The 13,706-nt window shown below is 43.1% G+C and overlaps 1 protein-coding gene across 1 annotated transcript in view; it reads right to left on the bottom strand.

Moving 5' to 3' along the window:
- The window catches only part of ADGRE3 (adhesion G protein-coupled receptor E3), a 39,187-nt gene that overhangs the window by 23,586 nt on the left and 1,895 nt on the right, over positions 1–13,706 (bottom strand). The window contains exons 2-5 of the mRNA XM_036066532.2: positions 9,555–9,605; positions 8,095–8,214; positions 4,581–4,736; positions 2,036–2,106 (exon numbers count right to left, since the gene is read on the bottom strand). Coding sequence (XP_035922425.2) covers positions 2,036–2,106; positions 4,581–4,736; positions 8,095–8,214; positions 9,555–9,605 — 398 coding nt within the window. The remainder of the gene's footprint in view (positions 1–2,035; positions 2,107–4,580; positions 4,737–8,094; positions 8,215–9,554; positions 9,606–13,706) is intronic.

Below are 13,706 nucleotides of genomic sequence, written 5' to 3'. Positions count from 1 at the left end.
AACAAGATGTCTGAGTAAGAGGGAATTATCTCCTGCCTGAATGCCTGACTGATTGAGTGCCTTAAGCTGGGACACTGTTTTTTTGTTTTTTGTTTTTGTTCAGGCTTGCCTGAAACATCAGCTCTCCATGGTCTCAGGTCTCTGGAGTTGAACTGGAATGACACCATTGGTTCTTCTAGATCTCTAGCTTGTTCACTGCAGAACTTGGGACATGTCAGCCTCCATAATTGCATGAATGGATTCTTTATAACAGATCTTTTTTATCTATGTCTCTTATTGGTTCTGTTTCTCTGGAGAACCCTGACTAATACAGAGGGTTGTGTCATTTTGCCCATGTTACTTGTCACTGTGGTGCTGTGATTTGAACCGCTGTCTACACTTCTAACCTCCACAGAAGAACATGGGGAAGAACATGATATAAACTCATATGGAAGGGTTTAGGGAGGTCATCCAGGGGGATGTGAAACCTGAATTGAGTCTTGAGCAGAGAAGGGTAGAAGGAAGCCAGCCAGGTGAGGAACTGGGAACAGAGTTGCAGGCAGAGAGAACAGCATGTACTTGGAGGCCTGGAGCTTGGAGGGCAAGATGTGAATGGTCCCTTTGGAGTAGAGCAGGGTGAGGGTGGGGAGTAGGGAGAGGAAGGGATGAGCCCATTCTGCTAGACTTTAGGTTCTTGGAGACATGGGTCATTCTCTCTGTTAACATTCAGAGTCAGTTTACAGACACTAAGTGATTACTACCTAACAGGCACTTTCTTTTTTTTTTAAATTTAATTCAATTTTATTTAAATTCAGTTAATTAACATATAGTGTATTATTAGTTTCAGAGGTAGAATTTAGTGATTCATCAGTTGCATACAACACCCAGTGCTCATTACATCACATGCCGTCCTTAATGATCATCACCCAGTTACCACATCCTCCCAGCCCCCACCCCTCCAGCAACCTTCAGTTTGTTTCCTATGGTTAAGAGTCTCTTATGGTTTATCTCCCTCTCTGATTTTGTCCCATTCTATTTTTCCCTCCCTTCCTCTATGCTCCTCTGTTTTAACAGGCACTTTCTTGGTCTGTCTTTTGTAACTGCCTACAATATCCATTCCCCTCCCCCTTCCTTTTACTAATTGAATGAATTCCTTAAAATTTTTCCTGGACCATGTTCCCCATATACAGACCACGTTGTCCCAGCTTCCCTTGCAGCTAGGTTTTGCCATGATACCTTAGACTTCTGGGTTGTTGCTTTAAGACAGATCTCCAAGGAAATTATCACAACTTCATTAGCATATAATCAAGTGAGTAGATGTATCCCTTTTCTCCACTCTCCCCCTTCACTTTGTGCTCTAGGCAAATTGCCCTGGACTCATCTCCCCTCTATCCACTGGTACAAATACCACATTGCAGCAACCCAGTTTTGGTCATGTCATTGAGGACAAGGTGCCAGGGGATGGTGGAGCAGCAGTATGGGAAGAATGTGAGTACCCTTAATGGCCTCATGGAGCAGAGTCCTTTCACCAGCCTGGACCGTTAACTCAGAAAGTAATAAAGATCCATCTTTTTAAAGCTGTTGGATATTTGGGCCTCTTTGTTGTAGCAGCTCAGCATACCCTAATACAGTTTCACTTAGTCTGTCTTTCTTGGTCTGGGATCGATCCTATCTTTAGGGGGCAGTATACACACATGCGTGCATGTGTGTGCGTGCACACACACACACATATCCATATGTACATACACACTCTATCTCTACTGTGAGATATATAGCAATATACATATAGTGATAAATAGTGGTATATTTATATATTTCAGTTATACATAATATAAATTATATGTAACATTGTACTATTGTGTTATAATTAATTTCTATTATACTATAATTAAAAACTATTATATTAACATATAGCACATGCCATAACATGTAATATATAATATATATGACATATCACACATTTATGATACACAGATGATATACAGTGTATAGTGGACATATAATATATAGTATCCACATCCACCTGCTAATTTTGGGGTTTGTAAATATTTGTTACCTGGCTGGGTTCAAGGACTGGGCTTCTGTTCACATCCTTCATGCCTTTGGTTGTTGCTGAGGAAGTGGTTTCTGTAAAAAAAAAACATCAAGGGAAGTTTTTGTTGGAACCGAGAGTAAAAGGGTGGAGAAGTGGACAGGAAGGTGAAAAGAGGGGCTGAACTCATACTCTATTTTTTTATTTTAAAATTTTTTATTTATTAATTTTAAAATTCCAGTATCATTAACACACAGTATTCTATTAGTTTCAGGTGTCCAATATAGTGATTCAACAATTCTGTACATTACTTAGTGCTCATCAGGATAAGTGTACTCTTCATCCTCATCACCTATTCCACCCATCCCCTCACTCACCTCCCCTCTGGCAACCACTGGTTTGTTCTCTATAGTTAAGAGTCTGTTTTTTTTTTTTTTTTTAAAGACTTTATGTATTTATTTGACACAGAGAGAGAGGGCACAAGTAGGCAGAGCAGCGGGCAGAGGGAGAGGGAGAAGCAGGCTCTCCCCTGAGCAGGGAGCCTGATGTGGACCTCGATCTCAGGACCCTGGGATCACGACCTGAGCTGAAGGCAGCCGCTTAACCAACTGAGCCACCCAGGCACCCCAAGAGTCTGGTTTTTGTTTGTCCTTTTCTTTCTTTTGAACTCATATCCTTTTTTTTTTTTTGCAAGTTTAACCACTTAAAACATTATATTTTATTTTTTTATTAACATATAATGTATTATTTGTTTCAGAGGTACAGGTCTGTGATTCATCAGTCTTAATGCAATTGACAGCGCTCACCATAGTACATACCCTCCCCAATGTCCATCACCCAGCCCAACTATGGGGCAGCTGGGTGACTCAGATGGTTAAGCATCTGCCTTTGGCTTGGGTTATGATCCCAGGGTCCTGGGATCGAGCCCCGCATTGGGCTCCCTGCTCAGCGGGGGGCCTGCTTCTTCCCCTCCCTCTGTTTCTCCCCCTGCTCATGTTCTCTCTCTGTATCTCCGTGTCTCGAATGAATAAATAAAAAAATCTTAAAAAAAATAAAGTGCCCAACTATTATTGTATTACTGTCAATTTCTCCCTTTATGTCTGTTAAAATTTGCCTTATATATTTAGATGCTCCTATGTTGGGTACATAGATATTTGCAATTGTTATATCCTCTTGTTGGATTGATCCCTTTATCATTATGTAATGACAGTCTTTGTTTCAAAGTTTATTTTGTCTCATATAAGTATCACTACCCTAGCTTTTTGTTTGCTTGTTTGTTTACATTTGCTTGAATACCTTTGTCCATCCCCTCACTTTCAATCTGTGTATGTGTTTAGGTCTGAAGTAAGTCTCTTGTAGGCAGCATATAGATGGATCTTTTTTTTAATCCATTCAACTACCTTATGTCTTTTGATTGGAGCATTTAGATTTAAAGTAATTATTGATAGATATGACCTATTGATTTTCAAAGCCAGACAATATGGGGGCTTGCCTTCCTGGTGCAGGTCCCCAGGTGAGTGAGAGCTTGAACTCCTTGCTGCTCAGGGAGAACCTTTGCACTTGTAACATTCCAGCTTGTTGTTGCCCTACTGGGGGTTTTGGTTCCTGACCTGACCATCTCTTTGCTTCTCCTACCCTTCTTGATGTGGCTTTATCTCTATCTTTAGCTGTGGAAGAGATGCTCTGCTAGTCTTCATGTCACTCTCAGAGAGAGTTGCTCTATATGTAGTTGCAGCCTTGGTGTGTTCAAGGGAGGAGGTGAGCTCAGGATGTTCCTACCCCACCATCTTCCCCTTGTGTCTCCCAGTTACATCTCCCATATTTCTTGTGCATAGATTTCCCTGTCTATGTGGCTTCCAAGAGAGTGTTCATGCCTATACAAGATGGTGCCTCCCCCTGGACACAGATCCAAGGGTGGGCATATAACTCAAACTGGACTAATTGGTACATTTCCAAAGTATTTACAATTAGGTCCAAAAGAGAGTCAGTTGATCTCTCTTTGGTGGTTTGATCATTAACAATGGTAAAATTTGGACTTGTTCGTGGCCATATTTCCTGTCCTGTGGGCTAAGAAGGCAGAGAAAGTCATTTTGCAATGAAAAAGAAGAAAGGAGTAGACCCAAAGAGCTTCAGAGCCTGGGGTGTCTTGATAGCGTGAAGTCTCTGTTTCAGTTCATTCCAGAAGCTCTGCTGTGTTCTTGTTCTTGAGTTCCAAGACATATCCATGCATCCTTATCATAAACTCATCTTTTCTGTTTAAGTTAGCCTGAGTGTGCTCCTCTTTGCAATTCAAAAAATCCTGTCTCAGTCAGCACATTTTCACCCGCATTTCCAAAGTCCACTTGTCTTATTAACCTCATTATTTCTCTAAACTTCCTTCTTTCCTTTTGTCTCCTCTTTCCATCATCCATTTACCTCCAGAAAATGGAAACATGTACTAGCTTCACCACACACACACACACACACACACGCACACACACACACACACACACACAAATATATATATATTTTCTGGCATTAGCCTCAATGAAAAATAAGAAGGGAGACAAGAAGACAAGAATTTCCTTACTTTGACAAGTGTTTTCACTGGAAATCTGGAATTGAGTACCCCCAGAGAGGAGTTTGTATCCAGGATTACAGCGACAGTGGAAACCTCCATCAACATTCTGACATGCAGCATTTGCTCCACAATATATACTAATGGGTGGTTTACATTCATCAATATCTGGAACACAAAAGAGCAATTTGGCCATTAATTTGACAGAGATCTATGGAACATGTAATATGTGCCAGAGGCTATACCCTCTCCACCCAATCTGTCCTGACTTTCCAGGACAACTCAGTTAAGGTAGTGGGTTGTCTTTGTTCTTCCCTTTCCTCTTTGACTTTGGTTGGATTCTCTGAGAAGCAGACACTGAGACAGGAATTCATGTTCAAGTACTTTATGTGGGAGGTGACCCCAGAAAACACTGGAAGGGAAGTGGTGAAATGAGACAGGGAAAGCCAGACAGAAAGTAAAGAGGGAAGTTTCCATTGTGGGCAATTGGGACTCGATTCCTCTGGGACCCTCTGGGAGGCAGTGTAGAGCACACGCTGCAGAGTGACTCCCTGAGGGGTGAGGGGGCTGGGGTATTTATCTGCCAAATCTTTTTTTCTTTTAAGTTTTTATTTACATTGTAGTTGGTTAACCCATAGTGTAATATTAGTTTTGGGAATAGTATTTAGTGATTCATCAGTTACATACAACACCCAGTGCTCATTACAACAAATGTCCTCCTCAATCCCCATCACCCATCTAGCCCATCCCCCACCCACCTATCCTCCAGCAACCCTCAATTTGTTCTCTGCAGTTAAGAGTCTCTTATGGTGTGCCTCCCTCTCTCTTTTTTTCCCCCTTCCCCTATGCTCCTCTGTTTTGTTTCTTAAATTCCACATGGGGGAAATCATATGGTATTTGTCTTTCTCTGACTGACTTATTTTGCTTAGCATAATACATTCTAGCTCCATCCATGTCATTGCAAATGGCAAGATTTCATTCTTTTTGATGGCTGAGTAATATTCCATTGTGTGTGTGTGTGTGTGTGTGTGTGTGTGTGTGTGTGTGTGTATATCTCACATCTTCTTTATCCATTCACAGTTGATGGACGTTTGGGCTCTTTCCATAATTTGGCCATTATTGACAATGCTTTTATCTGCCAAATCTTCACATTCATTGGCAGAGAAGCGCTTGCAGGGATAGTTAACTCTCCAGTACTTCCACCTGTCCTGAGCATGAACTGAGTGGTCTCCAGTACCCAGAGAGAGCCTTAGACTTGGTATGCAAAAGAATGGCAAGTGCTGAGAGCATATAAGTGGGAAACTGACTATGTCTGCTGTTATGAACTGTATGTACGTCCCATCAATTCAACGTGTTGAAACCCTAACTCCCAGTGTGGCTGTATTTGGAAATGGGGCCTCTAAGGATGTAACTGAGGTTAAATGAGGTAATAAGAATGGGGCCTTGATCTGTTAGGATTAGTGTCTGTAGAAGAGACAAGAGAGCTTCTCTACCTGCCTGACCACTGTGTGAACAGAGTGAGGAAAGACCATGTGAAGATAGAGCAAGAAGACAGGAATCTTCAAGCCAGGAAGAGAGGCCTCCTGAGAAAGTGGAACTGCCAGAACCTTGACCTTGGGCTTCCCAGCTTCCAGAACTGTGGAGAAAATAAATTTCTGTTGTTTAAGCCACCCGGTCTGTGGTGTTTTGTCATAGCAGCCCAAGCAGAGTAATACACTTGCTAGATTAACTAATTGAGTTAGAATATCTTGATTAAGTCAATGTGTCTCCAGTCCTGAGCCCCTCTACAAATGTCAGGTGGGTAGTGAAGATGTGTGATTTCCCAATCTGGTATGGCAAATATGAAGTTGGGAATTTTCAGATTGTGATATAGCAGAGCAGATGCTCTCGGTTGCCCGCTCAACAACCATTCTCTTTGGAGGAGGCCGTCTCGTTCCCATCTCCCAGGCACTCTCCCCTCCAGCTTCCTTCCAGCTTTCACGTTGCACCCCTAGCCAATGAAAAGCAAGGATGTTCTTCCTGGGGCGTCTGCAAGAAACCTAAGCCTGAGACAGAAGTCACTACAAAGGGATGAGACTCAGACTGGTGTTGGAAGTTTTGTCTGTAACGCTGTAAGCTTGAAGACAGTTGGTTCTTTTTTTTTTTTTTCTTTTTAATTTTTTTATTGTTATGTTAATCCCCATACATTACATCATTAGTTTTAGATATAGTGTTCCATGATTCATTGTTTGTGCATAACACCCAGTGCTCCATGCAGAACGTGCCCTCCTCCATACCCATCACCAGGCTAACCCATCCTCCCAACCCCCTCCCCTCTAGAACCCTCAGTTTGTTTTTCAGAGTCCATTGTCTCTCATGGTTCTTCTCCTCCTCCGATTTCCCCCCCTTCATTCTTCCCCTCCTGCTACATTCTTCTTCTTCTTTTTTTCTTTCTTAACATATATTGCATTATTTGTTTCAGAGGTACAGATCTGAGATTCAACAGAAGACAGTTGGTTCTGTGATCACTGGGATATTCACTGATGGATCATTTGGAGAAGAGGATGGAACAAAATGTCCCCCACCAAGGCAGGATTGAACCTACTCGTTAGAGCCAAAGAAACGCGAGATGATGCATTCATGGAGAGAGACATTAGCTATGTGGGTCAGTTTGAAGAAAGCATGTGAGAAAGTGCTCCAAACAAACAACAAATTAACAAGTATGAAACTAGGAAGTACAGAAACCTCAACAAAGGGGGAAATGAAGGTAAGAGGAAGCAGGGGTGAGCAGTGAACCTTGAGATAAAGTTAAAATCATGGGGGATGTGGCAGGGGAGATGGGGTTGGGGTGAAATTACAGTATTTTAAAGATCTCATCTCTTTACTGGGGGAGGGGAAGTGAGGGTGAAATGAAACATCTTTTTAAAAAAATGCTAGTATAATTAACATACAGTGTTATATTATTTCCAGGTGGGCAATATGGTGATTCGACAATTCTATATGTTACTCAGTGCTCATCACAGTGAGGGTACTCTCATCCCCTTCACATGAAATGATGGGGAAAACAGTGCATCTTGGAAGGGGGAATAAGTGATGAGTTTAAAAAAATAATAGTAGAGAAAGACATGTTTGATTATGAAGTTAAGAGAAGGTAGCCATGAATGGGGTGGAAAAGTATATTAGGACTTCCAAATAAATAAAGGGAAATGATGGGACGGTTGGGTCGCTCAGTCAGTTAAGCATTGTACTCTTGGTTTCAGCTCAGATCATGATCTCAGGGTTGTGAGATCGAGCCTCTGCTGGGCATGGAGCTTGCTTGGGGTTCTCTCTCTCCCTCTGCCCCTACCTCCACCCTCCACTCATGCTATCTCTCTTAAAAAAAATAAAGAGGAAATGCTGATTTCATGAAAGCATTTCTTTCTTGATGAGGGTGGAGTTCGTAGATTTTTTTTTTAGCGGTGCACATTATTGGCAGTTGCCTCCCCATGATCCCTACGCTGTCTCCCTTCCACTCCCGCCTCTGGGTGGTTTGAAAATTATCCCTTACCGTCACATGTAGCCAAGGGAAATGTGAAGAATTCCTTCCCATTCATAGAAGTGTATCCATGTCTGCATGTACAGTAAGTGCCGTTGACACAGTCAGCATTCTGGGGGCATTTGCAGGGAGCTGCAGGGAGAAGGAGGAACAGGGCAAACATCCGCTGGGGTCAAGAGATGTCCTGTTATCATTTACTTTTGCCTCTGACCAGGACCTCTTGAGGAGCAGGAAGTCTACACCCTTTTACTCTTGTGAGATCTCAGTACATTAAAAAATGAGAGATACCAAACCCAAGTTACAGAAAAAAGAGATTTGTTTTCATGATAAAGACCGAGGTTGGCAGTTAAATTAGTTTTAACACAAAAATTTCAATGTGATAAAATTGTGCTATTCTCAAGATCATTGCAGAATTTATAAAAAGGGGAATGAATTGGTTAAGACCCTGGGTTCGATTCTGACTCTGCCACTTACCAGCCATCTGTCTTTGCACAAATGTCTTAATCTCTCTGTGCCTCAATACCCTCATCTGTAAACTGGGTTATTGTGAAGAGTAAGTGAATTAATACATATAAAGTGTGTTGGGCAATGCCTGGCACCTAATAAGTATCAGCTAAGATTATAAAAATTTGAATTTGTAGGGGTCCACGGGAGGTATATTCTGATATGGGTACACATTATCTTTGTAACCCTATGTATAACTTCATTTGGACAGAGAGACACTAAAGATCTTAATTTGAGCCCTCTTGGGAATGAACTGAGCTGAGGAAGGATCTCGAGCTATGGGTCTAGTGGAGAAAGCTGGGAACTTCAGTGTTCATAGGTAGTGGGGGCTGGGAACCTGATAGGGCCACAGTGGGCAATCTGGCTACTCAGAAGGCGTCCCCTGAAGGTTGGCTAGAAAGACAGAATCTCAGGCCCCACACTAGACCTGCTGAATCAGAATCTAGTGAGATCTCCGAGGGATTAAAGTTAGCCTGAAGTCATCTTCTTCATTTTTTTTTTTTTTTTTTTTGGTGCCTCGCTTATGATCAGAATGGAATGGTTACTGTCATGCTTTGTCTCTCCCCGCTGGAATGCTCACTTCGTGAGGCTGTGTATTTTAGTCACTGTTCTATTCCTACATTGGACACATTGTGGTTACTGAAAACAAACAAATAGACAAAGGACAGTAAAATAAAAAGATACATTAAGGGGCGCCTGGCTGACTCAGTCGGAAGAGCACGTGACTCTTAATCTCGGGGTTGTAAGTTCAAGACTACTTAAATAAATGAAACTTAAAAAAAGATACATTAAAATTTGATGAAATGATGAATTAAAAAGAATGACAGGAGCAAGCATCCCTGAGTTCTGCTCCCAGAACAAGCCCCTTTGCTCTAGCCCCTTGGAGGCTGTGAGTGGTCCCAGGTGTGCCCTTGGTCTACACCCTTCCTGGTCTCTGGCTGTGGAGAAGTCAGGTACTGGGCACTTACCTATGCTCTTATGATCCACGACTTCTGATAAACTCAGCAGAAAACAGAGCCCTGGAACAGGGAAGCAGAAGGGAGACACATGAATTGAATGAGGAAAGATTCCAGGAAAGTCTCCAAGGACGGTGTATCAGTTATCCATGACTGCATAAAGACTATCACAAAATGAAATGGCTTAAAACAGCAACGACCATTTCCTTATCTTTCGTGGTTTCTGTGCTTTGGGAATCTGGAAAAGGCTCAGCTGGGTGAGTCTGGTTTGGGGTTCCTTATACAGTTGTAGTTAGGCAGTGTTTGGGGCTAGAGCACCCGGGAACTGGCTCTGTGCTGCTCTCCCTTCATGTAGCCTCAGACTTGGGGAGTTTGGCCTTCCTGCCAACATGGTGACCTCAGGCATGCAGCCTCCATGGTGGTTCAGAGCTCTAAGTAGGGGCGCCCCAGCCAACAAGTCTACGTCTCCTGTTAAGACCCAGCCCTGGAAACCATGCAACTCCATTTCCACCACATTCTCTTGGTTACAAGATTCAAGTGGATAGGAATCAGTCTTCCTCTTGAGGGAGGACTGGCAAGATTCTAGAAACGCTTCTTGGAAGGAAAGTATTTTTTTGTTTTCTTGGGAAATGCAGGCTGCCTCTACCCTGGTTGATAAAGTGGTATTTTCTCTTCCCCAAACCTTCCCAGCTGCTGGTGGGGTCAGCAGCCATGTTCCTGCTTCTGCAAAGACCTGAAGCTACTGGATGGATGGGTGACTTCTCTTTCCCTTTCCTGAGAAATCCGACAACACTCTGATTGCTAGTTTTCTCCTCACCTTCTTTTCATTCCCTTATTACCTACTAATGTCTAGAATTATTTGCCATTTGCAAGGACAATATTAACAGCTGGTATGGTGCAGGAATCGGCCAATCAGAGTGGACACTGGAGACCCTTCTCTGTTGCAGCAGATGTTATTTTAGCTGCTGAATTGTGGGGAGGTGGGTGGAGTCTCTGGGCAGGGTCTGGGCTGGCAGGAGTGTGGTGGGAGCTGGTTTTGGGCAGTGATTATTTACAAATGGTGTGGGAATATTTCAATACGAACAACCACCCAGTGGCTCTTCTAGTGTGCACTGGTTGAAATTTAGCTCTGGTGACCAGTCACCTTATTTGCAATTTTGGTTACCCCTTGAGAAAGTGGGTCCTGCAGATAAATGGATAAAGAAAATGTGGTGTATATATACACAATGGAGTATTATTTGGCCTTAAAAAATAAGGAAATCCTGTAATTTGTAGCAACATCTATGAAACTAGAAGACATTATTATGAGTGAAATAAGTCAGACACAGAAGGACAAATACTGCACAATTCCACTTACATGAAATATCTAAGTAGTCAAACTCATGGAAGCAGAGAATAGATTGATGGTTAGCAGGGGCTAGGGAGAGGGGGAAATGGGAAATTGCTTTTCAGTGGGTATAAAGTTTTTGTTATATAAGGTGAGTAAGTTCTAGAGATCTGCCATAAAACCTAGTACCTATAGTTAACAATACGGTGTTGTTGTCAAGATATGTTAAAAGAATAGATCTCATGTTATGTGTTCTCACCAAACACACACACACACACACACGCACGCACGCAGAGGGAAATTTTTGGAGGTGATGGATATGCTTGGCACCTTCATTGTGGTGATGATGGTATTATGGATGTATGGTGTATGCATATATATAAAAACTTATCAAGATGTATGCATTAAATGTGTGCGATTTTTTGTGCCTAGATTATACCTCAATATGGCTAAAATTAAAAAAAGAAAGTGGGTCCTGATAATAGAAGGGTCTCTGTTTATCAAGTGGGGTGATAGGTGTAAGTCAGGATGGACTAGTTAGGTGGGACTGGGATAACTTCGATCTTGCGCATGAAGGACTGGGATCAGGTGATTGAGAGACAGTCTGAGGCTGAGAGTCTGGACAAGATGGTGTGTGTGTGTGTGTGTGTGGCGGGGGGGCTTTCCTGGGGAAGCCCAGGAGATGTGGCAACTGGCCGCTCTGAAGCAAGATTTGGAGGAGATGGGAATTTGGGGAGTAAAACGCAGCATGCCCTATGATGCAACCAGTCCTCCATCCTGCCTATAAACACACCAGTGAAACCTTCCTTGCAGAGAGATACTATGTCTTGGAGAGAGGAGTTCCTTGGTGGGGGGCTGGGCAAAATACGAAGGCTGGCCTCTACAACATCTAAGGGGAAAAGAGCTCTTACTACATGCCAGGCGTTATTCTAAGCACCAGGCCCATGAACTTAATTCAGCTTTGCAACGACTTTAGGAGGTGAGTGCTATTAGCATCATCCCAGTTGTGAACATTAAGAAATGGAGGCACAGGGCGCCTGGGTGGCTCAGTCGTTAAGCGTCTGCCTTCTGCTCAGGTCATGATCCCAGGGTCCTGGGATCGAGCCCCACATCGGGCTCCCTGCTTGGCGGGAAGCCTGCTTCTCCCTCTCACACTCCCCTGCTTGTGTTCACTCTCTCGCTGTGTCTCTGTCAAATAAATAAATAAAATCTTAAAAACAAAAAAAAGGAAACAGGCACCGAGGGGCTAAGGTACTTGCTCCATTTCCCAGAGCTAGTCAGCGGCAGAGCTGAGATTAAACTCAGGTGCTGGGTTCCTGCTGATAACCTACCACCCCCCACAACCTCTCTTGCAGAAATCCCACGCAAGCTGCATGCATAAGAGCTGCCGCTGAGATTGGCATGTTTCCAGTGACAGTGACTTGAGGAAAGGGTGCCTTTTCTTCCAGTAGATGTCGCTCCCCAGATGTGACAGTCCAGTAGGAGGTGTGATATGTTACTTGATGATTTGGGGGCATTCTAGACTGATTGCAGGATTTGGAAGACAAAACCCTATGGGCTAGCGGTGACCCTTTAAGAGTGGGAGGGAGGGCAGTACTAACTCTTTTTGGATTTCCCTGTATGAGTTTCTGATTGTTGACAAATTACCGTGAACTTAGTGGCTTAAAAACTAAGTTCTGTAAGCCAGACATCCAAAGTTAGTCTCACTGGGCTGACATTAAAGTGTCGGCGGGACTGCTTCCTTTTGGACACTCTAGGGGAGAATCCATTTCTTTCCACTGCCAACGGTCAGAGGTGACCCACATTCCGTGCTTACAGTCTCCTCTCCATCCTCAGAGCCAGCAGCACCTTCCTTCCTTCCTTCCTTCCTGGCGTCCTGCCTCCCTCTTATAAGGACCCTCATGATTATAATGAGCCTGCCTGTATAATCCAGGATAATCTCCCCATACCAAGATCCTTAGCTTAATCCATATCTGTAAAGTCCCTTTGACCACATGAAGTTGCTCACGACAGGCCACCCCCAAATATGCCGCTTTGGCGTGTTGGTTATTTGGAGTGGAAGTCACCTGAGAAACAGCACATGCAGGAAGCGCTTTCTGACCTACTTTTTCCTACTTAAAATCAGGCCATAAAATTTCCCCTGAGAAAGATGCCCTCCATGTGCCAGGAAGAAAAGAATGTCCTTATCACCAGAGACTGGGAATGAACACTGAAATGGATCTGTACAAACACACTCAGTGAAATAGCCCTTGTTTTCCTCCAGCTTCCCTCCCACAGACCTCCTAGTCACTTTCTCGCAATTCACCATTCCTAGCCCAAACCCCTTTGCCTTGTCATTTCACAAAATCATATCTTTGTCGAAAAGGCACAAAAACTCTGTGCTCTGGTCATTTCCCTGGGTCTTCATTCTCTTGTGAAGTCTCATGTACATGTTTCAATTTAATAAAAGTTGTATGCTTCTCTCCTACTAATTTGTCTTATGTCAGCTTAATTCTTACTTTCAGCCAGAGACCCTAAGAGGGTAGTGGTGAAGTCTTTCCTGCCCTATGCATTTATGGTAACATATTCACAGGTTCCAGGGGATGAGGATATTGACATCTTTGGGCGGCTGTTATTCATCCTTCCGTGCTCCCATCCTTCATCAAAGAAGGTGCCAGTTATTACCAGTTTTGCAACTGCATTCATGGAGCATTTTGAATATTTTTGTTTGTCCAATGAATATGTTCTCAGCTGAGCTGTGAACTGCTTAATGGCAGGGCCCTGGCATATTTCTGAATGAATTTAAATTTCCCTACCTCTACTTTTGTGTAATAATTAATTTGTAGAAGTTGCACTAA

This window comes from Halichoerus grypus, chromosome 1 (genome assembly GCF_964656455.1).
Source record: "Halichoerus grypus chromosome 1, mHalGry1.hap1.1, whole genome shotgun sequence".
Taxonomy (NCBI): domain Eukaryota; kingdom Metazoa; phylum Chordata; class Mammalia; order Carnivora; family Phocidae; genus Halichoerus; species Halichoerus grypus.
The sequence above is the reverse complement of the archived record's forward strand: the minus strand, read 5'-3'. Positions and strand labels throughout refer to the sequence as shown.